This window comes from Sminthopsis crassicaudata, chromosome 1 (assembly GCF_048593235.1).
Source record: "Sminthopsis crassicaudata isolate SCR6 chromosome 1, ASM4859323v1, whole genome shotgun sequence".
Lineage (NCBI taxonomy): Eukaryota > Metazoa > Chordata > Mammalia > Dasyuromorphia > Dasyuridae > Sminthopsis > Sminthopsis crassicaudata.
The window spans coordinates 387,351,460-387,378,149 of record NC_133617.1 but is presented as its reverse complement, the minus strand read 5'-3'; the positions used below and the strand labels follow the sequence as shown (position 1 = coordinate 387,378,149).

General features: G+C 32.6%; 1 protein-coding gene across 4 annotated transcripts in view; it reads left to right on the top strand.

Moving 5' to 3' along the window:
• The window catches only part of NPR3 (natriuretic peptide receptor 3), a 73,143-nt gene that overhangs the window by 38,683 nt on the left and 7,770 nt on the right, over positions 1–26,690 (top strand). For all 4 annotated transcript variants that reach the window (XM_074279494.1, XM_074279493.1, XM_074279491.1 and 1 more), the window contains 2 exons: positions 10,955–11,090; positions 24,801–24,895. In XM_074279494.1, coding sequence (XP_074135595.1) covers positions 10,955–11,090; positions 24,801–24,895 — 231 coding nt within the window. The remainder of the gene's footprint in view (positions 1–10,954; positions 11,091–24,800; positions 24,896–26,690) is intronic.

The following is a 26,690-nucleotide window of genomic DNA, read 5'->3' as shown; positions in this document are numbered from 1 at the left end:
ATACTTCACAAAAATGTTCTATTCCATTCATATATAATACTTTTTTGGTTTCTTTTTGTATTCATTCCTAGTTGATCTGCTTTTTGCCACTGCAGGAAGTACCACTATACATATTTTGAAATACTTTCTATCTTTGTTCCTGTTTTTGGCTTTTTTTAGGATCTCTGAATCAAAGAATTTAGATATTTTAGCCACTTTTTTTCTGCATGATTTCAAATGTATATCCAGAATGGCTTTACCAATCTATAATAACATCATTTATCAGTGTACCTGTCCTTTCACAATGCTGTAGGATCTTTCAGATGAGTTTATTTCCCCAGCTGCTGTTATACTTGACTTCCATATTACTCTTCTTGGCAAAAAAGAAAAAAAATCAGTGTTTGATGATTAGTCATCTCAAGGCTCTTCTGATCACCTTGTTATGATAATTATCTTATATTAATTAAGATGATTAGGAACTGGTTATAATTTGTGTCAGCACTTTTCCTCTTTCTGTTTCCCATTTTTGGTGTTGACAATTTGTATGATTGGGTCAGATTAAAGTGGTTTAGTTTTGTTTAGTTGGAATTGTTTTTTGATTGCTATTCTTTTAGCAAGTTAATTATATTATCTTCAGAAAGGTTATTTGAAAATTGCTTTCCTATCACTTACCAGTAATTTACTATCTATTAATGTGTAGTCTACTTCATTTTTATGTCACTTTTTTTGGCCGTGATGACAAAAATAGAGAAATATGCAAAATGACTTTTAGTCATAATTTATTAAAGTATTAGTATAGCAACTTTTTATTGTAAAGCTATAAACATTTAGTTGGACTGGTAATATGCTTTTTGGGGACCTCAGTTTCCTTATTTGTAAAATGGAGGAGGTTAAACTAGGTGAACTGAAAGTACTTTGCAGCTTTAAAATTCTATGCCTTTTAAAAATTATTCCCCAGTATCCTATTACTTCCTGCGTTATTACTAATTAGCCTTTGAATGAATTTCAGTCATTTTTTCAAGTATACAAGTTTACTTCATTGAACAAATGAGAAGCTGTAGATTATTCAAAGGATGATATTTATGCTAGCTAGATAGTACAATGGTTAGGGTGCTGAACCTGGAGTCAGGAAGAATAAAGTTCAAATTTGGCCTTGGATATTTACTCACTGTATGATCCTGGGCAAGTCACTTACTCCTGTTTTTTCTTAGTTTCCTCATCTGTAAAATGATATGGAAAGGGAAATAGCAAACCACTTCAGTATCTTTGCCAAGAAAATCTCAAATGGAGTCATCAAGACTTCAGTTACAACTGAACAACAATAAAAACACTACATTTAGCTTTCTAGGCACACATCAAAATCACTATTGATTTCTGAAAACAATTGTTAATTATAGATATAGAGTCTTTGCCTGAGTTTTTTATTTTTTTAAATTAATTTTTATTTACAAAACATATGCATGGGTAGTTTTTCAACATTGACCCTTGCAAAACCTTCTTTTCCAACTTTTCCCCCTTTCCCCACCCCTTCTCCTAGATGGCAGATAGTCCAACCATGTTAAATATGTTAACGTATATGTTAAATACAATATATGTATATATATTTATACAGTTATCTTGCTGCTCAAGAAAGATTGGATCTAGAACAAAAGGTTAAAAAAAAATCTGAGAAGGAAAACAAAAATGCAATTTGCCTGAGTTTTTAAAGACTTGTACAATTAGCACTGGGTATTTTTTTTTAAAGACTTATAATTTCATTGTTGTACAAAGAAGTCATGGATCAATGTGAATCAGCAATTTAGCTGTAACTTTTAGTTTTAGAATATTGTCTGTTGTAATGAGAAGCTTGTCAAATGATTTGCTGTTTTTTGACATAGGCAATAGATCCATGACTTATATCCAAGGTTTCCTGGTTCTAATATTGCCTCTCAAACCACCATGCCATACTACCATCAAAACATGTAATTAAGTAAGAACAAATATTAAGTTTTACATATAGGTTAAAAACCTCAACTTTATAAGAATAAAATGGGTGTATGATCACCACCACTTCCAAAAAATCTGGAGGGGCTGTTAGTGGATATTAAACTCAATATGAAATCACCTGTGTGATTTGATGAAGTATTTTGACTTCATCTAGTCCAGTCACCAAAAAAACTAATGCAATCTTAAATTGTATTAAAGGAGGCACAATTTCTAGAAAAAAGGAGGTGATAATCTCATTTAAGATTTTCTACAACTCTAAAATTTGTTTTAATCACAGGACATTCAGTCTTACAAGTTTAGGGTTTTTTTTTTTTTTTTTTTTTTTTTGTTTGTTTTTTTTTTTGTTTGTTTGTTTTTTTGTTGTTGTTGTTCCTGTTTTTCTTACATTCAAATAAGAATTACACTTGCAGCAACCTAAGTGATTCCTCCTCTTTTTCTCTCTTTCTCCTAGTATTTAGCCAATATTTTTTATTCACAATAACAAAAAAAAAATCCTTCAAAGGCAACAAAGTTTCTTCATAGTTAACATAGCTTAATGACAAAATTTCTTTCTAAGAATAATTTACGTGCTTAAAAAATATAAGGATTAAAAAATAGCTGAATAGTGATGATGGTGGCAGACATGCTGCACCAGGAATAAGATCTGCCTCTGCCTTGGCCCCTGCCCTTGGGAAATTAGGTATCCTTAGATATTTGTCTTACTATTCTTAGAAATAAAATAATAAAGTCAGGTCACCTCAAAGGATGTTTTTCTACTTTGTGATTTATGATTTCCTCAAGCCATTAAGGACAGTTAAAAATATTTCATGCATCTATTTACTAATCGAAAAGAAATTCAGTCTACATAGGGGAGATTAGCTTATATCACAATGAACCTTTTTAGGAAGTAAGCCTTGTCTAAGACATTTGCTCAAATCCTTGAAGTTCCTATAGCTGGGCCATACCCCTACTACATCTGGAATACTGCATGCTATTTTGGAAACAATACGGCAATAAATAATACTGCTTTGTGTTTTCATAGTGCTTCATATCAAACTGTATTATTAAAGTTTCAAGGAAGATAATTACTTTTAGTTGCTCAAGGAAATGGAACAGCTTTTTTTTTCTTTTTATTAGGATATATAGAATAAAGACTTAGTATTCACTAAGTTCAAGAAGAAATAGAATTCAAATTGAGAAAGGAAGAGTTAAAAGGAAACAAATATATATCAATTGGGTTTGAGTTCTGGTTTTAACCCTTCCAAGTGATATGGCTTTGGGTAAGATGGAACCTAGTTTTCTTATTTATAAAATGAGTATGGCAATATTTGTACTGACCATCTTAAAGTATTATGAGAAAAGTGATTTGTGAAGTTATATATATATATATATAAATATTAGCTATTATTATTGTTAGTAGTAGTAGTAAAATATGCATTTTTATATTTATTATTAAAGCTTTTTTATTTACAAAGCATATGCAAGGGTAATTTTTCCAACATTGACCCTTGCATAACCTTTTGTTCCATATTTTCCCCTCCTTCTCCCTCACCCCTTCTGTTAGCTGGCAGGTAGTTCAATACATGTTAAATATGTTGAAATACATCTTAGATCCAATATATGGATACATATTTATACAGTTATTGTACAAGAAAAATCAGCTTAAGAAGGAAGAAAAACAAAAATTGAGAAAGAAAACAAAATGCAAGCAAATAACATCAGAAAAATTGAGAATTCTATGTTGTGTTCCATACTTTGTTCCCATCGTTTTCTCTCTGGGTGTAGATGGCTTTCTTCATGATTGCACAATTGGAACTGGTTTGAATAATCTCAATGTTGAAGAGAGCCACGTCCATCAGAATTGATTGTCATATAGTCTTGTTGTTGCCATGTATAATCTCCTGGTTCTGCTAATTTTACTTAGCATCAATTCATATAAGTGTCTCCAAGCCTCTCTGAAATGATCCTGTTGATTATTTTTTACAGAACAATAGTATTCCATAGCATTCATATAAGATAATTTATTCAGCCATTCTTCAACTGATAGGCATCCACTCAGTTTCCAGTTTCTTGCCACTACAAAGAGGGCTGCCACAAATATTTTTCACATTCAGGTCCCTTTCCCTTCTTCAATATGTCTTTGGGATATAAGCCCACTAAAGACACTGCTGGATCAAAAGGTAAGCACAGTTCCAAACTGCACTCCAGAATGGTTGGATCCATTTACAATCCCACCAATAATGTATTAGTGTCCCAGTTTTTCCATATCCCCTCCAATATTCATCATTTTCTTTTCCTGTCATCTTAGCCAATTTGACAGGTGTAATGGTACCTCAGAGTTTCTTAATTTGCATTTCTCTGATCAATAGTGATTTAGAGCACCTTTTCATGTGGCTATTTCTTCATCTGAAAATTGTCTGTTCATATCCTTTGACCATTTATCAATTGGAGAATGACTTGAACTATTATTTCCAATTTTCCCAGCAGTTTTTGTCAAATAGTGAATTTTTATCCCAAAAGCTGGGGCCTTTGGGTTTGTCAAATACTAGATTGTTACAGTCATTGACTTTTTTGTTCTGTGAACTTAACCTATTCCACTGATCAACTTCTCTATTTCTTAGCCAGTACCAAATGGTTTTGATGACCGCTACTTTATAATGTAGTTTTAGATCTGGTACAAGTAGGCCACCTTCATTTGCTTTTCTCTTAATTAATTCCTTTGGAATTCTTGCCCTTTTCTTCTTCCAGATGAATTTTGTTGGTATTTTTTCTAGTTCAGTTAAATGGTTTCTTGGATGTTTGATTGGTATTGCACTAAATAAATAGATTAGTGTAAGGAGTATAGTCATCTTTATTATATTCGCTCGACTTCTAAGAGCACTTGATATTTTTTCCAATTAGATCTTACTTTATTTGTGTGGAAAGTATTTGGTTGTTTTGCTTATATAGTTCCTGACTTTCCCTTGGCAGATAAGTTCCCAAATATTTTATATTATCAATACTTATTTTAGATTGAATTTCTCTTTGTATTTCTTGCTGTTAGATTTTGTTAGTGATGTAAAAGAATGCTGATGGTTTATGTGGATTTATTTCGTATCCTACAACTTTGCTAAAGTTGTGGATTATTTCTAATAGCTTTTTAGGTGATTCTCTGGGGTTCTATAAGTATACCAACATATCATCTGCAAAGAGTGATAATTTGGTTTCCTTATTACTTACTCTAATTCCTTTAATTTCTTTTTCTTCTCTTATTGCCAAGATTAGAATTTCTAATATAATATTGAATAGCAATGGTGATAGTGGGCAATCTTCTTTCACCTCTGATCTTATTGGCAATGGCTCTAGTTTATCCCCATTACAAATGATGCGATGCTTGCTGATGGTTTTAAATAGATGCTACTGACTATTTTAAGGAAAAGTCCATTTATTGCTATACTCTCTAGTGTAATAGGAATGGCTGTAGGGTTTTATCAAATGCTTTTTCTGCATCTATTGAGATAATATATGGTTTTTGTTAATTTGGTTATTGATATAATTAATTATGGTAATAGTTTTCCTTATATTGAACCAGCCCAGCATTCCTGGTATAAATTCTACATGGTCGTGGTGTATTATCCTGGGGATGATTATCTGTAATCTCTTTGCTAATATTTTGTTTAAGATTTTTGCATCAATATTCATTAGGGAGATTGGCTTATAATTTTCTTTCTCTGTTTTCGTCCTACCTGGTTTAGGTATCAGTACCATGTCTGTGTCTTAAGAGGAATTTGGTAGGGGTTTTTTATTCCCTATTTTTTCAAATAGTTTATATAGTGTTGGAGTTAATTGTTCTTTAAATGTTTGGTAGAATTCACATGTAACTCCATCTGGTCCTGGTGATTTTTTCTTAGGAAGTTGATTAATAACTTGTTCTTTTCTTTTTCTAAAATGGGACTATTTAAGTAATTTATTTCCTCTTCTGTTAATCTGGGCAACCTATTTTTTTGAAGGTATTCATCCATTTAATTCAGGTTATCAAATTTATTGGCATAAAGTTGGGTAGAGTAACTCCTGATTATTGTTCTAATTTCCTCTTCATTAGTAGATAGTTCTTCCTTTTCATTTTTAAAACTAACAATTTGATTTTCCTCTTTCTTTTTTTCTAATCAAATTTACCAAAGGTTTATATATTTTGTTATTTTTTAAATAAAACTAACTCTTAGTTTTATTTATTAATTTAATAGTTTTTTTTTAAATTTCAATTTTATTGAGCTCTCCTTGTATTTTTAGAATTTCAAGTTTGGTATTTGATTGGGGGGTTTTAATTTGTTCTTTTTGTAGCTTTTTAAGTTGCAAGCCCAATTTATTGATATTCCCTTTCTCTATTTTATAAAAGTAAGTATCTAGAGATATAAAATTCCCCCTTATTACTGCTTTGGTTGCATTCCACAAATTTTGGTGTCTTGTCTCATTATTGTCATTCTCTTGGATAAAATTATTGATTTGCTGTTTTACCCATTCATTCTTTAGGATGAGATTATTTAGTTTCCAATTAATTTTTGGCCTATTTTCCCCTGGCTGTTTATTGAATGTAATTTTTATTGCATTATGAGCTGAAAAATGCATTTAACATTTCTGCCTTTCTGCATTTCATTTTGAGGTCTTTATGTCCTAACATGTGGTCAGTTTTTATATAGGTTCTATGAACTGCCGAGAAGAAAGTGTACTCCTTTCTGTCTCCATTCAATTTTCTCCAAAGATCTATCATATCTAGCTTTTCTAGTATTCTATTTACCTCTTTAACTTCTTTCTTATTTATTTTGTAGTTTGATTTATCTAGTTCTGAGAGAGTGAGGTTGAGATCCACTATTATTGTTCTGCTGTCTATTTCTTCTTGCACCTCTTTTAACTTCTCCTTTAGGAATTTAGATTCTACACTACTTGGTGCATATATGTTTAATATTGATATTGATTCATTATTTATGGTATCCTTTAGTAAGATATAGTTTCCTTCCTTATCTCTTTTAATTAGATCAATTTTTTGCTTTTGCTTGATCTGACATGAGGATGGTTACCCTTGCTTTTTTTTACTTCACCCGAAGTAAAGATTCTGCTCCAGCCTTTTACCGTTACTCTGTATGTATAACTCTGCTTTAAATGTATTTCTAGTGAACAACATATTGTAGGATTTTGGCTTTTAATCCAGTCTGCTATCCATTTATATTTTATGGGAGAGTTCACCCTATTCACATTTACAGTTAAAAATACTAATTCTGTATTTCCTGCCATCTTATAAACCCCAAATTATACTTTTCTCTTTCCTTTTCCCTTTTCTCTCCTGCCCAATATTTTACTTATGAGCATTATTTGCTTCAAACAGTCTTCCCCCTTTAGAAACCCTCCCTCTTTCTTATACCTTTCCCTTACTATTTCTCTTTTCTCTTCTATTTAGCCTACCCCTTCCATTTTCCCCTTTCCCCTCCCACTTTTCTATAAGATGAGAGATGTTTCTTGGTAAAACTAAGTATATCTAATATTCTTTCTTTGGGCCAGATCTGATGAGAGTAAGATTCATACACTATTTGGCATTCTTCCTTCTTTCCCTCAATTATAATATGTTTTCTATGTCTCTTCCTGAGATGTCATTTCCCTTATTTTACCTCTACTTTCCCCTTTTTTCTATATAATCTCATTTCCACCTCTAGTTTCTTTTTTATATTATAACAGTAAAATCAGATTATCCATGTACTCTCAATGCATACCTAAGAGGTTTTTTTTCTTTCTTTTTACCTTTTTATGCCTCTCTTGAGCTCTATATTTGGAGGTCAATTTTTTTTGTTTTTGTTTAGCTCTGGTCTTTTCATCAAAAATAAATGGAATTCACCAGTTAATTGAATGTCCATTTTCCTCTCTGAATGGAAATGCTCAGTTTAGCAAGGTACTTTATTCTTCGCTGCATTCCAAGTTTCTTCACCTTTTCAGAATATCAGATTCTAGGCCCTTCAAGCCTTTAAAGTGAAAGCTGCTAGGTCCTCAGTAATACTTATTGTGGCTTTTTGGTATTCGAATTATTTCTTTCTGGCTGATTGTAATTTTTTTCCTTGGTCTGATAATTCTCAAATTTAGCCACAATATTCTTTGGGATTTTAATTTTGCGGTCTCTTTCAGGAGGTGTTTGGTGAGTTCTTTCAATTGTCATTTTACCTTCTGATTCTATGATATCCAGTCAGTTCTCTTTGATGATTTGCTGAAAGATAATGTCTAGGTTTTTTTTTTTCATGATGTATTTCAGGGAGTCCAATAATCCTTAGACTGTCTCTCATAAATCTATTTTTCAGATAAGTTGTTTTCCCAATTAGGAAACTAGAGATTTAGAGTAGGAAGACAGAGTCACCATATTATTTATTTCAGCACATATGAATACTACAAAGTAAGAACCAGACAGGATTTGGTATTGTTTTAAATTTAAGTAGCTTTTTTTGTCTAATAAACACCAAATGATCTACAAGTGTTCTCTAGATTTATGGATCCTGGGGAGTTAATGACAAGGACTATTTACTCTTACTTTAGAGAAGAGCTGAGAAGTATCTTTCTTTACTATTATGTGGAAAGTTGCTAATACAAGCATTAAGGATTCCCCTGAATATAAGATTGTTTTATAAGAGAGGGGAGGGGAGAGAAAAAGAGAGAGACACACATACATACACATAGAGAAATATTAACATTTGGAAATGCTCTATTTCATAAGTTACTAGGCATCACTCATTGCTCAATAAATTATTATGTTACTACCCTCTTCTGAAATACATGGTATAATTGATGAATGTTATTAGTAAAGAAACTAAATAATGAAAATCCCATTTTTCCCAATACTGGGTAAAATGCTAGTAACGATTCTGACTAATTTGCTCCTTATATCTAGTAAGGGTCAACACAGAAAAAATATGATAAAACTATGGATATCCTATATTAAATATGTTCTAACTTTGAAATGTTGGAACATAATCTCATTTCTCCCATCAAATTTCCCCAGATTGAATATAAGAAAGATAATGACTCCTACTTCATCCCAATGATAAACAATTAACTACATAGTACAAATATTTGTCATTCTTGATTTGACTGTCATCCTTAGGCTATTTCTTCATTCAGTTATATAATCTCTGTTCATTTCTATGACTATTCTGTTTGTCTTTAACATCATATTGTATGGCTTAGATGGTAAATTCCTCTAACATCTGCATTATGTCTCTTTAATGTTATTTAGACAGTATTCAGCATCAGCCAAATCAATTTAGGTATTTAGGAAAGGCTTGTTTGTAATAACTGGGGAAATATTTTCTGGAACTGAGAAGTATGAAGTCCATGAACAGGTTATTCAGAAGATCTCTTTTCCTGAGGCCAGTGAAAATAATTCAGTGCATATTTAGGTGCAGTCTCACATAGAAATTATTTTTCATTTCCTTATGGTCCCCTGATCCACCAGGAAAGAGAATTTCAATAACAAGTTGATGTTGAAGTGCTTTTTCCCCCCTTCCATTTTTCCCTTTGTACTTCCATTTACTTATTTTCTTCTTTAAACTTCAAATTTCCAGCATCTAGAATGTGTTAAGAGGCATTCCTTCCATTAAAAAGCAAAGGTAAGTGTGAGGATTTGCTACTTGTGAAAGAATCTCAACACTAGGGTTTTGCTTCTGGCTTGAGGCCTATGAGGTAGGTGTTATGACAGATTTCTGGTATCAAACAGTGCTGCTAACAGGTCTCTCCACCCACGACTAGCCTCACCAGTGCTAATTGTGTCCCTAGAGGGAAGGAGAAAATTAGCCATTCTGTAGAGAAAGAGGGGAATGTGTCAGATTCACTTGCAAATAAGTTAGATTTGAATACAGCACTAGAAATGAGACTCCAAGTGGACTGTTTTCCTTCAGTATTAAACCTTTCACCTATTTATTTTTATATTTATGTTTTTATATAGATATGTTGTTTTCCCCAGTAGAACATTAATTCATTGAGGACTTGAGATATTTTGCTTTGTCTTTTTATCTCCCATAGCTCAGGGCCGGATACATAGGAGACACTTGATGCTTGATTGATTAATCAGCAGAAATTAATTGCAAGTATTTTTATGTACGTTAATTTTATGTATGGCACAGGAAATTCCAACATTGCAGAGAGCAAGAATGGGATACCAAAAAGAGGGAGGAGACTCTACCATGGGAATTTTTAAAAACTAGAACTGTTAAAGTATGCCTTTTTTTTTCCTTTTTTAGATATTAATGTGAAAACTCACAATATAACTGAATGGCATTTATTAAAATGTAATTACTTTCTCATACCAAGAATAGATAATCTCTAAGATTCTGATTGCTCAACTAAAAATTTCATGATTCCTTGGAAAATCCATAATCTAAGTTCACAAAAGATACTTTTACACCAGGCAATATTGCCTCTTTGCCCCTTTTTTCCTTATATGCTTTGAGGTAGTGATTTTAAGATGAACTCAACATCTAGTGTCAGAGATTTGTTCTTATCCCTCCCAGAAAGCCATTCAATAGCTGACAAAGTAATAGAATCCAAATATGAATTTAATGATTGAACTCAGGCATTGTAGTACTGTGCAGAAGTAAAGAGTTCCCAGGAACTTTAAAGCAGAAATGAAAGACCATAAGGGAAGCTAGGTGGTACCACATTGCACAGAGCATTGGTTCTGGAGTTAGGAAGGCTCATCTTCCTGAAAATCTCACCTTAGTCACTAACTGTATGATGCTGGGCAAGCCACTAAATCCTGTTTGTCTCAGTTTCCTCATTTATAAAATGGGTTGGAGAAGTAAACAGCAGCCACTCCAATACTTCTGTCCAGAAAACCCCAAATAGAGTCACAAAGAATCAGACACAATTGAAAACAACACAGCAACACCACATGTTTTCCTAAGGCATGAAATGGGGGTAATGGTCAAGATCCTAGTTAATATTCATTAAGAGAAATAATTTGGCACTTGATCTCAGCTAACTGATATTATTACCTTTTCAGGTTAACATGTTTGTGGAAGGATTCCATGATGCCATTCTTCTCTATGGTCTGGCTTTACATGAAGTGCTGAGGGCTGGCTACAGCAAGAAGGATGGAGGAAAAATCATTCAGCACACTAGGAACAGAACATTTGAAGGTATGAATTAATTGTAGCATTCAGAACAGAGTCGTAAAATTTGAGTTCTAATTGATGCTATAGAGAATTGAGGTGAGAATCCCCTTTGGTCAGAGGCACAGGTCTAATGTGAAAAGAATTCATGAGCCTGAAAAGTTTCATTGGAAAAAGGGAAGTTTATTGGCACTGAGAAGTTTGCTTTGCCAGGAAGGCAGACTTCTGAGTAGCAAAGTCCTGTTAGGGAAATAAAAGGTTATAATTGAGAAGAAGATCTCTTCACAGTGGGCAGATATCCTGGTAGACAGCTGTGCCAAGAAGAGAGATCCCTTGACAAAGCATACTACCTCAGACTTCTGCAAAATTTGGAGTTTAGAATTGTCCTTTTTAACAGTCTGAGGCTAAGGTTTCCAATTGAAAAGAGACCCAATGCCCCCAGGCCTGGATATTTCTCTTGGAGTTTCAAGCCATTCAGTATTAGACCCAGATGTTCAACTGAATGAAATTCTTGAAGATCCAACTATCCAAAAGATCAATAGGGAATGATTTGCCCAAGATCTCTGATTGAATGAAGCCTCTTATCTTAGAACAAGTTTGTCTGGAAAGTATACTTCTTTCCAGACTTTTTGGAATTGGAGATCCCAAATCTCCCTTCTTTTACAGATCAAAGGGGACACAGTTTTAGAATAATTATTTTACAGACTAAAGGGGACACAGTTTCACCCCTGTCATAACCCCTACTCTATTTGGGTCAAGTCATCTGGACTTTTGTCCTATTTTTCTCATTTTAAAATGTGAATTATTTTAGACTCATAGCCTACTTTATACACCTGTTGCAAAAACAAGTGATTTATCTGAACAAATGATATATTATTAAAGATAACACAATCTTTGTTTACTAAACTGAAGAGCTATTCTTTTTTGGACAAAAGAAAACATTTGTGACTCCAAGTCTTGTTCATATTGAGGACAGAATTATCATTCTACTGACTGACTTAAGTAGAGATCCCTTAGAGCTATTAGTCAAGGATGTCTTCTTATCTCTTGTGTTACCATGGAATAAAGACTGCTTTTTATTTTTCTTAATAGTTCATTTTTCAGGTCTGAAAAAAGGAAGAAAATATTACTTCCTATCTTAAAGATGATTATTTTAATATAAATCAGGTCAGTGTAATACACCATTCAGCCTGGGATGCCTAAGTTCTTTAGAGAATCATGGTATTATGGATCTATCCAGAATGACGAGAGTTGAGTACATAGTCTAGAGTTACAGGGGAGGGCACACACAGCAAGACCTACCATTTAATATTGCTTCTTACAAATGAATGCGAGTTTTATAATAAAATTCCCATTTATCAGGGTGCAAGTTATTTACATTGTGATGTCAATTCACATATATTAAAGCAAAAGCTCAAAACCTCCACTGAATCATATTCCAGTGGATAAAGCATACGATTTGAATTTAAATCCCAAGTCTAAATTACCCATATGATTGGTGATGTTAGTTCATCTCTTTAGACCTTAGTTTATTCATTTGAAAAATGAAACAATAATTCTAGAATATATCTAGATTCTAGAGTCTACAATCCTGTAACTTTCCTAGATTTTAAAAAATACTTTGTCCTAGTACATTTTTCTAGTTCTATACTTATTACTTATGCAAAAATGTATAAAAAAATCTAGACAGATTAAAAAAAACATATTCCTTAGGTAATTCTTTCCTTCAAATTCATTCGGATTGTCACATTAATGCATCTCAAATCCCTTTTTTGTCTTTGAAAATATTATATGCAGTCCACCATTTTGATTCACATGGTATTAGGTTTTGGCAATACCATAGAAGATAAGAGATTGGGGAGTTTGGAGAAATTAGAATCAGGAAAATTCTAGATTTGAATCTTAGCACTGTCCCTTCTTAACTGCTGGAACTCAGGCAAATTCCCTATCCTTTGTGATAAAATGAGGAGGATATGATAGTTGTACTACCTTCCTTATGTCAATTATAAGAGAAGTGCTTTTTAAAACTCTGCTGTGAATATGTGAGTAATTACAACCCATTTAGTAATATCCATTTATTTTTATGTTTAAAATTAGAGATATTAAAATGTTCCTTAGATCAATTTTACTTAAATGTTTTCTACACTCATTTTTGAGATTTAAAAAAAATACTGATTAGTTTGATACTGAATATTTTTACTTCAACATCATGCCTACATATACAATTGAATTCCAAAGTTCATGTCTGATTTTTAAAAATCTGTCCAATTTAAGCTGTTATTTCTTATTCTAATGTGTCTGTGTTTACCAAGAAACCCAAAGAAATGCCTAAGAGAATGGAAGTATTTCCTTTTGATAACAAAGAATTAATTTAGTAATGGAAACATATTATTTTCTTTTGCATTGATTTTACAATATTCCCCAAGTACAGTAAATTATAAAGCAGATATATGTTTTATCCATTCAGGGTCTCAGTTACAAATATGTTTTTGGACAAGTAACTAAAATCACATCTTACAAAACAAGCTACGAATAAATCAGAACATAAAACCCAATTTTATTAATATATTCTGTTTTTACATTACCTTATATTTTCCATGCATCCCAGAAAACCATCCCTATAACAACAGTGACAATGGTTAATGAAAGAAAGAATAGGAAAAATCAGCAAAACCAACCAACCCAATGAAAAAAATCTGACACCATATTCAGTATTCCACACCTCTGGACTCTCACTTCTCTCCTGCAAGAGTTAGTGGAGGGTTTTTTCCTAATATCTCTTTGTTGGGACCAAACTTGATCCTTGTAATTTTGTAATTTGTTTTGATTCTGTTATTGTTTTTCCCATTTATATTGTATATTTTTCCCATTCGTTTACTTACTTTGTATCGGTTCATATGTTTGTGTTTCTCTGTATTTGTCATATTATCATTTCTTACAGTACAAGAATATTTAATTAAATTCATAATCATGATTTGTTTAGTCATTCCCAAACTTAAAGGTATCTACTTTGTTTTCTACTTCTTCACTAAAAAAAACAGCAAAAAACAAATGCTGTTATAAATAATTTTTATTATAAATGGAATCTTTCTTTTGTCAATGTCCTCCTTGGGGTTTATGTCTAGAAATGGAATCTCTGGGTCAAGAAGTATAGGCATTTTAGTTATGTCATTTGCATTATTTCAAATTGTTTTCCAATATAATACTAATCTACAGCTTTATTAACAATGAATTAGTGTGCTTGTCTTCCCATATTCCTTCCAAAATGTACTATTCCAATCTTTTGTTATCATTTGTTGGGTATGAGATGACACCTAAGTTATTTTGAGTGAACATTTTAAAAATTTTGCTTCACATAGTTTTTGTGAGGAAAGCATCTTGTTAACAAGCCAGCTGAACTAATCTTTGTTTTTTCTAATAATAGCTTTTTATTTTCAAAATATATGCAAAGATAGTGTTCAACATTCACTCTTACAGAACCTTGTGTTACTAATTTTTCTCTCCCCCTTCTCCCACCCTCACCCCTCAACAGCAAGTAATCCAATATATGTTAAACATGTATAATTCTTATATACATATTTCTACAATTTTTATTATGCACAAGAAAAATCAGATCAAAAAGGGGAAAAATGAGAAACAAAACAAAAAAACAACAACAAAAAAGTGAAAATACTATGTTGTGATCCACATTTAGTCCCCATAGTCCTCTTTATGGATGCAGATGGCTCTCTCCATTACAAGTGTATTGAAATTGGCCTGAATCACCTCACTGTTGAAAAGAGCCATGTGCATCAGAATTAATTATTTGGACTACATCTAGTCCATCTAGTTTGGACAACATCTAGTTTATTATTGGACTGAAATTTGAAGCCTCTCTAGTGAATAGAAACTGCCTAGCCCTTGAGAATCCCGAGTCACCTGTCTACCATAATAAATCATCCAAATAGGGAATTAATGGAGAGAATTGTTGGTGAGAAGCAGTATGGTTTAATAGTAAATGTTCTAGACTTAGTGTAAAAAGTTCTGAGTTCAAATTCTGACTTTGACACTTAACTATCTGTGGGACTGTGAGTGAGTTCTAATCTCATTTATAAATTTTCTCAATTTTTAAAAAGAGGATAATAATTCTTGTGCTAGAACTTATCTCATAAAATTGTAGTGGAGTAAACACCTTGTAAGTTTATCTCATAAGAATTGTGGCAGGATAAACACCTTTTAAGCCTTAAAGCTCTACACAAATCTAAGCCGTTCTTATTTTCCTGTTACTGTGCTATACTTTTTTTTATTTCCTTTATGCAAGATATTGCACAAGATATTGTTTAAAAGATATTATTGCTTGTTGAGATTATTTTTTTTCTCTAAGAGAAATAACTTGATTTTTTTTTAGATTTGATGAATGTTACCTATAAATTTACTTATCTTTCTTCATCTCCCTAACCATCTCCCCAACCAACAAATTCTAATCTTTGTTGATTGCCTTGTGTCTGTACTGAGTCTCACAATTAACTAGCAACTGTCGATTAATTCATTAAGTATTAGTAGTTGTTGTTCAGTCATTTTTTCAGTTGTGTCCAATTTTTTTTGACTCAATTTGGGTTTTTCTTGACAAAGATAATGGGCCCTTTGTCATTTCATTTTCCAGCTTATTTTACATGTGAGGAACTGAGGCAAATGGGACTAACTGATTTGCCCAGTCACACAACTCTGTAAGTGTCTGAATTTAAATGTGTAAAGATGAGTCTTCTTGATTCCAAACCCAGTGTTCATTCTATTCCACCATCTAGCTTCTCCATTCTTATTGTACCTTTTTGTCAATGAAATTTTTAGTTGGATCCACTATAACAGTTAGATTGTTCTGTACTGGATTTTACTGGTAGATTCAAATAGAAAAATGAATGTCCTGACACTATAAGCTTTATGTTCTGAGAACAAAAATTCTGCAAATGTATTGGACATTTTGTATATGTATGCACATACAAGTACATAAAATATATTCAACTTCAAAATAGCCATGGTTTCATAATGGTTTCAAATGAAAATGTCAGCTCTTTTATAAAAAAATATTATAAAGGGCCTACTATATCCCAAATATTGTGCTAGTTAACAGGAATAAAAGTACAAAGAATGCCTAGTTGCAATGACATAAACATTAAATACTTATAAAAATCTGTACACCAGAAATATAAACCAAATATATATGAGTTCTTAAATACAGTATAGTTTGCAAGGGTGAAAAATAATAGTTGGGAAAATCACTGAATTAGCTTTTGGGCAAAAAGATTTTATCTGTGGCCAATCTTCAGTTGATTAGTTTGTACACATTTAACTAATATGGCCTGTATATAAACCATATGGCACATACTTCTTCTCTAGATGGGCTCTGTCAGACTTTTCACTCTGCTAGCATTTCCTTCTTAAAATCATTCTATAATGAGGAATTGGGGGATTACTCAAGGAGATGATAATATGTATATGTGTGCATACATGCATACATATAAATACACACAAATAAACATATGTTTATATGTTTGTATGTATACACACATACACATATACATAGGCCCAGATAGAGTGCCAGACCTAAAGTAAAAACAAAACAAAAACAACAACTCATTTTCCTAAAATCAAATCTGGCAAACCATTGTTTGCCTCAATGTGTCCCCCCTCCAGAATAGCATTTTATTTTATTTTTCAAATGCACGTAAAGATACTTTTCAACATTCATTTTGGTAAAACTCTGTGTTCCAAATTTTCTTCCCTCCCTTCCTTACCTCCTTCCTCCCCAAGACAGCAAGCAATCTGATATATTGCCTCAATTTTTTCATATGTAAAATGATCTGGAAAGGATATGGCAATCCACTCTAAAACTTTTGCCATGAAAACACCAAAAGAGGTCATGAGAAGTCAAACATGACTGAAAAATGACTGAATAACAACAAAGAACATATTGAGGAAAAGATACTTTACTTTTGAATGATTTATATTGTAATTATTAGCAGTTTTAAAAAATACTCATTCAGTGTTGTATTATTGCTATAAATCATGAATTAGTATAAAAAAAAGAAAGAAAGAAAGAATGTAAGCCTGAGGTTGGGAGAAATGGGTGCTAGTCCTGGCTCTGCCATTAAATCGTTCTGTGACCTTGAACAGGTTAGTCAGTTACTCTGAGCTTCAGTTTCTAAATTAATGAATTGAAGGACCCAGGACTCCAGTCCATACAAAGATTTCTCTTTAATTCTCCACAGTTTCATTAGAATTTCCCAGTTCTTTTGGATTAACTTCTGCAAAATATTAGATTTTTTTAGATGCTTCCTAAACTTTTGCACTCTATTCTCTCATATTTCAGGGTACATGCCAAAGTTCTTCATGTCTCTTCTGTTCTTTTTCACAAACTTTATGATGATGGAGTCTTTACCCACCCGACTCATGTAATCACATTTCTATCTCAGTAAACAGCAATTCCATCTTGGTCAGCACTGGTTCCCAAATAGCCATTTCTCCTTTTATTTCCTCTATCTTTTGAAGGATAAATCATAAATATATCAGCTGCTTGCTGTTGGCAGTTCTGTTGCCCATGGCCCAGCAGAACAAGTTCAATCTTGCTTTCATGTGCCAGCTCTTCCAATACTTGAAGACACTATCATCCCTACCTTGCTTTATATCTTTTTTCACACTAAATATCCTTATGTGATAATTAATTTTATGGCATAATTTCCAGGCCTCTCATTAGTCACTCTTCTTGAATATGCTCCAGTTTGTTGATGTCCTTCGTAAAATGTAAAGTTTAAAACTGAACATAATACTCCAGATGTGTTCTGACCAGGGCAGAGTAAAGTATAAGCCTACTCATTCTGAACATTTTGTCACTTAAATCAAATTCAGGTCATATTAGTTCTTTTGGACACCATTCACATTTTTGACCCATGCTGAGTTTAGAGTCACTAAGAAGCTCCAGAGATCCCCCCTCCATAAATTGTTGTTTAGTCATGAATTTGCTGTTCTGAATTTGTGTTCTTTTTTAACCCATGTGAAATACTTTAAATTTACTTTTCATTAATTTTTACCAAATAACTGTTATCCTTTTGCTCTAGCCTGAGATCAAGACCTTTCTGAATCTTGATTTTGTTATCAAACATTTTGTTATCTATCCCTTCCAATTTCATGTCATCTGTAAATTTGATAACTATTCCATCTGTGTTTTCATAATATATTATTTGTAAAACAGTTAAAAAGAGAGGAGCCAAAGAGAAAGCCCTGTAGTACCTAGATTAATTTCTACAGATGGATAATGATCAAACTCATCCCTCTTTGAACTCCAAATCAACTTAATTGCACTATCACGCAATGCATGATATTTTACCAGATGTTTTGTTAAAATATAGGTACAATATGTTGATGGAATGTTCATGATCTACTTTATCATACAGAATACAGGATCACCTTTATATCATGAATAAGCTTCATTATTAGATTTCTGTGAGGGGTATTGTTGTGATGGAAAGATAGTATAATCTAGTAGAAAGTGGGTATAAAAAAAGGTATAAAAAAACCTGACCTCAAATCCAGGCCAAAAATAAAAATAAAAAGGAAATTGCGTTGGATGGGATGAACTTTTATTGATGACTCTTGCTGACTTATAGTGATAATTGGGTTCTCTTTCTGTGTAGTCATAAATTATCCCTTTAGATAATATGCTCTATAATTTTATCAGGTATCAAAATGAAGCTTATTAGTCAATGGATTTAAGAATCATCTTCATTTTTTCAAAATTTAGGGCAACATTCTATCGACTTTCATGCAATAGGCTTTATCACATTCTGACTGTTTGATCCTGAGCAAATTATTTAAACTCAGTGTCCTCAGGGCAATGTTTTAAAGCATCTATGTTGTACAGTTGCTGATCTGATTTGCATTTCTGGTGAGAGTTTTCTAATTGAATATTCATCTGCTCAGACTTGAAAACTAGATTTATAGGTCTAGGATTGTCCTCTATATCATTCCCACCCCCACAGTACTACAGCCCATCTCTTAATCTACTTTTTTTTTTTTTCTGAGGTATTTTGTGTTAAGTGACTTGCCTAGGGTCACACAGCTAGGAAATGTTAAGCATCTAAGATCGGATTTGAACTCAGGTCCTCCTGACTTCAGGATTGGCACTCTATCCACTGCACCATCTAGATGTCCCTCTCTATGTTTTTTTTTTTTTTCCTCTCAAAAATTTGAGTTATATCCCAAGTATTCTTTTTGTTCTCTGGGTTATATTTTTTCCAGGTCTTGTGACTGGGATTTATTGTTAGCAATAGCTATAGCTCTCTTATCATCTCTCTTCTTACTTTATACTTTTTTTTTTTGGTTCTATAAATCAAAACATCATTCTTTTTTTTTTTTAGAGAAATAACAAATAAAATAGGAATTGATTCTACCTCTTCCTTTTATTGATCTCAAATAAAGAAATATTTAAATGCCTATTATGTGCCAATCACTGTGATCGGCACTGTAAAAACAGAATACTTGAAAAAAAATCCCTACTGGAAAAGAAATTATATTATAAATCAAAAAGACAATAGCAATCTCTATAAGCATATATAGAATGAATGTAAAAGTTGTTGAACTAAATAAGATAGTCTGATAAGGGGCATTAGCAGTGTGGGATCAAGAAAGGCTTCTTATAGGAGGGAGTGCTTGAGATGCAACTTGGAGTCTCTAAAGCAGAGCTAAGGAAGGAAAACATGCCAGGCATGGAGGGTGGAATGATGAGATCTGGTGCAGGGCAGAGAGCTGTGGGAACCCTTTCTGGTCAGTGCAGGTCCTTCATAAAAGAATTTACAAACTCGAAAAGTTAGACTGGCAAAAACAAGTTTATTGGCGCTAGGAGGCTGACTTCCTCACTTCAATTGTTTGGAGATGAGGAAGCTGTTCTTCTCCCTCATTATATAACCCATATTCAAAAATGGTGGAAAATTCTTCCTTTGGGAAGGAGAAATTAATATTAATTAACTTTTTAAAGCATGTACACTCAGTGCTTGCAGTTAATTTTCACCCACTTCTTATTTTGGGGTGATTTTTTTTTATCATTTTACCAATTTAGTGGCACACTATCTTGTTTTGTACAACTAAATTGGTCAGCTCTCTAAGTCTTTGAACCTATATGGAAAATATAATTCTATAGGTTTCCCACAAGTAGTTAGGTGGCAGTGGATAGAATATCATGCCTGAAGTTAGAAAGCCCTGAATTCAAATCCAGCTTCACTCTGGGGCAAGTCATTTAATTCTATTTGCCTCAGTTTTTGCATCTGTAAATGAGTTGGAAAAGGGAATGACAAACCACTTCAAAAACTTTACCAAGAAAACTTGAAATGGGGTCATAAAGTCAGACATGACTGAACAACAACATCTTTGTATCAAGTTAATTCCCTTCTTTCATGTTCTTTAGTTTGATCTGACTTTTAGCATTTTTAAAATTCTTTTAGATAGGTGCTTCTCTTAGTTATTCATCCTCAATTACCTGACTTCCCTTCTCTCAATTAAAAAATTTTTTTTGTTAGTAAATGAGTTGCTTGAGTCTTGGATCTATTTAGTTACTCCCCTTTTCTCCTTGAAAAAATGTCAAGAATGATACAATGCAGATCAGACCTGTTATGAGTGTTAAGGACATGACAAAAAGTGATTTTTAAAGCTAGGTAAGTAGCAATAGGAAAACTCATTGCATTTCTCCCCAAACCTTTTTTTCAAAATATCTTTTTATTTTCAAAATACATGCAAAGGTAGTTTTCAACATTCACCCTTGCAAATCCTTGTTTCAATTTTTCCCTCCCTTCTTCCACTCCTAGACAAAGTAATTCAATATATGTTAAACATGTGTAATTCTTCTATACATATTTCCACATTTATCATGCTGCACAAGAAAAATTAGATCAAAAAAGGAAAAAAAAGAGAAAGAAAACAAAAAGGAAGGAAATAACAACAAAAGATGAAAATACTATGATCAATATTAAGTCCCATAGTCCTCTTTCTGGATGCAGATGACTCTCTCCCTTCCAAATCTATTGGAATTGGCTTGAATCACTTCCTTGTTGAAAAAAGCCACATCCTTCAGACTTGATAATCACATAATCGTGTTGCTGTGTACAATGTTCTGTTGAATAAAAGTTAACTTCTTTTTTCTTTAAAAGATATCACAATTCTTCCAGTTTCAGGGTTCAGTGTTATTTTTGATTCCTGACTTTCCATGAATCCAAAGATCTGATGAATTTCTAACTCATGCTATTTTATTTCCATAACATCACTTACATCCAACTCTTTCTCTTCTACTTGTTATAATCTCTTAATTGCCAAATTTAATGGCCTTTTGTCAATAGTCATCCTTCCTGATTTTTCTGCAGCCTTTGATGCTATTATCCTCTTATCCTTGATACCCTTTTCTCCTTAAGTTTCCAAGGCTTTCTATCTTGGTTTTCCTCCTAATCACTCGTCAGTCTCCTTTGCTGGATCTTTGTCCAAATCATGCTGGTTAAAGGCTAATGTCTCCTGGGGCTCTGTACAAGGCCCACTTCTCTTTTCCCTCTATACTCTTTCATTTGGTCATTTCATCAACTCCTATGGATTAAATTATAATCTCTATGCTGATGATTCTAAATTCTATTTATTCATTCCTTACCTTTCTGCTGACAAGTGATCTTATTCTATCTCACCTTCTCCATCAGTTTACCTCTTATATTATTCCCATTCTCTTACTTATCTTCAATTTCTGCTTGTCTTCTAGCTGTTTCTCTAATAGATACAAATGATCTGTGATTCATTCTCAAAAAAATCCTCACTTGATCCATCCATCTCTACTACCATTCTGTATTTTTTACTTTCATGATTAAACTCTTTGAAGGCCATCTACACTTAATGTTTTCACTTCCTCTTATATACTCTTTAACACTTCTTAACTCTCTGCAGTATAGCTTTTGACATCATAAAACTGAAACTTCTTTCTTAAAAGTTTTTAATGATTTTTAACTGCCAAATCTGGTTGCCTTTTCTTGTTCCTCATCTTCTTGACCTCTATAGCTTTTGACATCATCAAGTACCTTTTTCTCCTTAAGATTCTGTTCTTTATAGGTTTTTTTTTTGGACACTGTTTTCTTTTGGTCCTCCTACTTTTCTGACTACTCCTTCTCTGCTCCTTTTCTGGATCTTTATCTGGGACATGCCCAGTATCTGTGGCTGTCTCCCAAGCTTCTGTCCTGGGCCTTTTTCTTTTCTTCTATACTATTTTACTTGATAGTCTCATAAACTCCACTGGATCCACCTACCTACCAGAGTTGTTATAAGGATCAAATAAGATAATATTTGTAAAATATTTAACATAGTGCTTGACACATAATAAGTAAAATAGTAAGTATAAATGCATCATCATTATTATTATTTTCTATTAAGCAATTATCTTTGCTATATAGAAGAGTCTCTGTTTTATTTTCACAACTCTAAATTCTCCCCTTACCAAGCCTAGGGATTATTTAGCAAATTTGGAATTTAGCAAATTTGGATTATGACTGATTTTTTAAAAGTATTTGATAAAGAGGGTGGTAAGAAAGTTCAATTTCATCTTTATGTGAGAGGTCAGAGTGAGCAAGAACTAGAAATGTAGCTCAAATCTTTTTTTTTTTTTTTTTTTCCTTTTTCTGAGGCTGGGGTTAAGTGACTTGCCCAGGGTCACACAGCTAGGAAGTGTTAAGTGTCTTAGACCAGATTTGAACTTGGGTCCTCCTGAATTCAAGGCTGGTGCTCTATCCACTGCGCCACCTAGCTGCCACCTAGCTGCCACCTAGCTGCCCCCTGTAGCTAATTCTTGAGAAAGTTTACCTTAGACAAATCAAGGTGAAAGGTAATGTTACTTATATTATGATTTTGATAGATCTCACCTTTTGAAATTTTCAATTCACTAATCTGCAACCCTGTGAATTTTCACCTAGTGGTCTCACCTTGTTTCTTGGCAGATCATTTAGAACTGTAATGTGGTCTGCAGTTAACTGATATGTCTTTATGGTATATGTATCCTTAAATGAATGCAACACATTTATTAGTGCATCAGATTGCTGCGTGTAAACTTTGCTTGACACTTTGAATAGAAAAAAAAATCATGAAGATAGAGAATACATTTTTGAGTGCTAGGATAATTATAATTTAAAAATCATATGGAGACCTAAGGGCATGACATTTGGGGCGGCCAAAAACTTTTAGTAGTTACTTATTTACTACTAAATTAGTTAAAAACTCCTTAATTTGACTTTAGAGACTCTCCATAGCACTGCACCAATCTACATTTCCAAGTCTTATCTCCCATTCTCTCTCTCCCCTCTCTCCCGCCCCTTATATAGTCTTTATTTCATATATATATATATATATATATATATATATATATATATTTTTTTTTTTTTTTTTTTTTTTTTTTTTTTTTTGAGGCTGGGTTAAGGGCCTTGCCCAGGGTCACACAGCTAGGAAGTGTTAAGTGTCTGAGACCAGATTTGAACTCGGGTCCTCCTGAATTCAGGGCTGGTGCTCTATCCACTGCGCCACCTAGCTGCCCCCATATATTCTTTATTTCAACCAAACTGAACTACCTGGAGCTTTGTCCAATTGAGTCATGCTGACTAACTGTATATCATCTGTGTTCATACTCTGTACTTGCTTGCTTTCATGTGGAAGTTCTATCCATTTTTTGAGTCCCTTCAGATTTCATTTCTTTTGTGAAACTTTCTAATTTTCCAACTCTAGTAGGAAAAAAAAAACTTTTAAAGAAAAAATGTGACAGAAAACATGATTTTTTTCTCTTTTGAATGCTTACATTAGTGTTTGTACATTTCTTATATATTTATCATATTCTAATTTGTTTTATAGTTAGCTGCATACTTATACCATCTTCATATGGAAGTCAGTGAGACATCATGGCTACAAAGCTGGCTTTGAAGCCAGAAAGACTCTGCCAAATTGTTTAACTTTTTAGGAACTATAAGTATCTAACATGAAGTGGAAGATTTTCCTTACTGGAATTCCTATACCAATGAAATTATACTGTTCTCTATTATTCTCCGCACAACATTACCATAACATTTTTGAAGACAAAGAGCTTAATTTTAATCATCTTGGTATAGAATTACAATGCTTGGTGCCTTGAACATATTAGGTACTTATTAAATATTTTTGGATATAAATGAATATAAAATTATGTCTTTTTAAACTTAATCAAATCATAAGACCCAATTCACCATGGCTCATTTAGTAAACAGTGACACAGTCATATCAGGAATCCAGAAATATTTACTTTCTTCTTTGTCTTTGTACTAACACTGGCCTCAAAGAATCTGAGATAATTTTTAATAACTTTCCAATTCACCTTCAACACAAGCTCTGTGAATGTAAATCAATTTTTCACTTAACAGTTTTAATATAATATTCTCTGTTGGCATTCTTCATTTCTGAAGTAATTCCAAGTTCTCTTTCTCTTCAATATATTTCCAAATTAAAGTCACATTTCTTTTTTTTTTAATAAGAAAATGTTAAGAATTCAGGAATATAGAGACACAGATAAACTTACAATTTTTTTACATATGCCAACAAAAACATCTAGGAGACTAATGAGATTTTCTTTGGTATTTGTTATATAATAAAGAAAATTGTCAATTCATTTTCAATTTTGGGAAAAAATTATTTTAAGTAACTGACTTCTAGCTCTTGGTATATTATCTCTAGGTATTGCAGGACAAGTATCCATTGATGCCAATGGAGACAGATATGGTGATTTCTCTGTGATTGCAATGACTGATACAGAAGCAGGTACTCAAGAGGTAAGCATGTGAGTCTTTTTGAGTCTTACTCAATTCCAGGCATTACTAAATTAATTTCTTTCCTATTTAATGAAATGAGCTTCCCTAAGTGAATGCCAAGTGCAAAGCTAGCTGGCTGGAATACTATTTTGTCATACCACAATTCCCAGATGATCTAGAATCAGGCCTTCCTTGTTAAGTGTAAGAAAGTGTGCTAGACAAGAGAAATATTATGGAACCTTGTCTTTTTTTTTTCTTCATTAAACTTTGAGGACTCTCTGAGTAAAAAAAAAAAATTAGAGATGGACTTTAATGCACCAAAAGACAAACTGATTGAATAGTGTTAGTATAAACCTGACCTTTTGAGTTGAGACAGTAATTCATTTCTATAATATTACTTGAAAGGGAACTGCAGAGGACAGGAAGCTTGGATGGAGATTTCTTAAGTATGTTCCCATTTGATAATTTGATAGAGAAATGAATAAACTGAGAGTAAGGAGTTGAAAAACTAGGAGAGATCTTTACTTCTTCTAACTCTTCTCAGTGAAAAGAAAGTCTAATTCATAAACTTTTTGTTTGGGGGGATTCAAGTCAAAAGAATATCCCTAGGCTGGAATTTGGGTGGATGAGAAGTGATTATTTCAGTTTAAGACTAAGATGAAACTTGGAATCAGATAGGAAAGGTTATGATTTCTCCAGAGATCAAAGCTACTCTGAGAGACAGCTCAGGCTGAACATGGGGTTGCACATAGGGTAAGGGAATCCAAAGGTCATGGCTACAAGAAGAGCCAGTTGACTTGAACATATCAAGAAAGTTATCATGGAATCTAGGCAGGAAGCCTTCTATATAAAGATATTTTTGACGGTACTTGGCTTCAACATTTCTTCAGGAACTCTTTATTTGGAAATAATCAATCCTCTAATCCTTATGAGTTTGAATTATACTACAGAATGATAGATCTTGCATTTAACATTATATTTTAAAAAAATGACTAAACCATATGAGAGGATGCCTATTAGTTGATGAATTCTTGAACAAATTGTATTATATGATGGTGAAGGAACATTATTATATTATAAGAAATTATGAGAGGGTGCCTTCATAAAAACCTGGAAAAAACTTACATGAATGGATGCAAAGTGAAATGGGCAGGACCAGGATACATTGAATACTCTAACAGCAATATTATAAGAATAATCAACTGTGAAAGACTTAAGTTTTTAATCCAAGACAATTTCAAAGGATCCATGATGAAAAATGCTATTAATTTTCTGAGAGAGAATTGATGAACACTGAATGCAGATTGAAGCATATATATAATTTTTTACTTTATTAATTCTTCTTTTGCTTGCATGATTTAAGTGTATAATTGATATCATATTACTTGCCTTCTTAGAAGGAGAGAATCTGGAACTCAAATTTTTTTTTTTAAATGAATGCTATAAATAAATAAATAGAAACTTTTAATAAATTACTAAAACAGAAAAGGATATACATATTCAACATATAAATAAATTTATCTTCTTGAGAATAAATTCCTAATATTTTAGCTGAAAAATTCTTTAGATGCATATGGCATACACTATTTTTGGAGAGAAAATTTATCAAATTGCAAATTGGCATCTAAAGAATCAGCATACCACATATGCAAGCATCTGATACTGCCATCTCTTATCTCCTCACTCCTGGACTATTGTGTTTTATAATCTCAAATCTCTTTCCACTTAACTTAATCATCTATTTAGCCATTAAAGTGATTTTTCTAAAGTTCAGGTTCAACTATGTCACTCCTCTTCCTCAATAAACTTCAGTCTA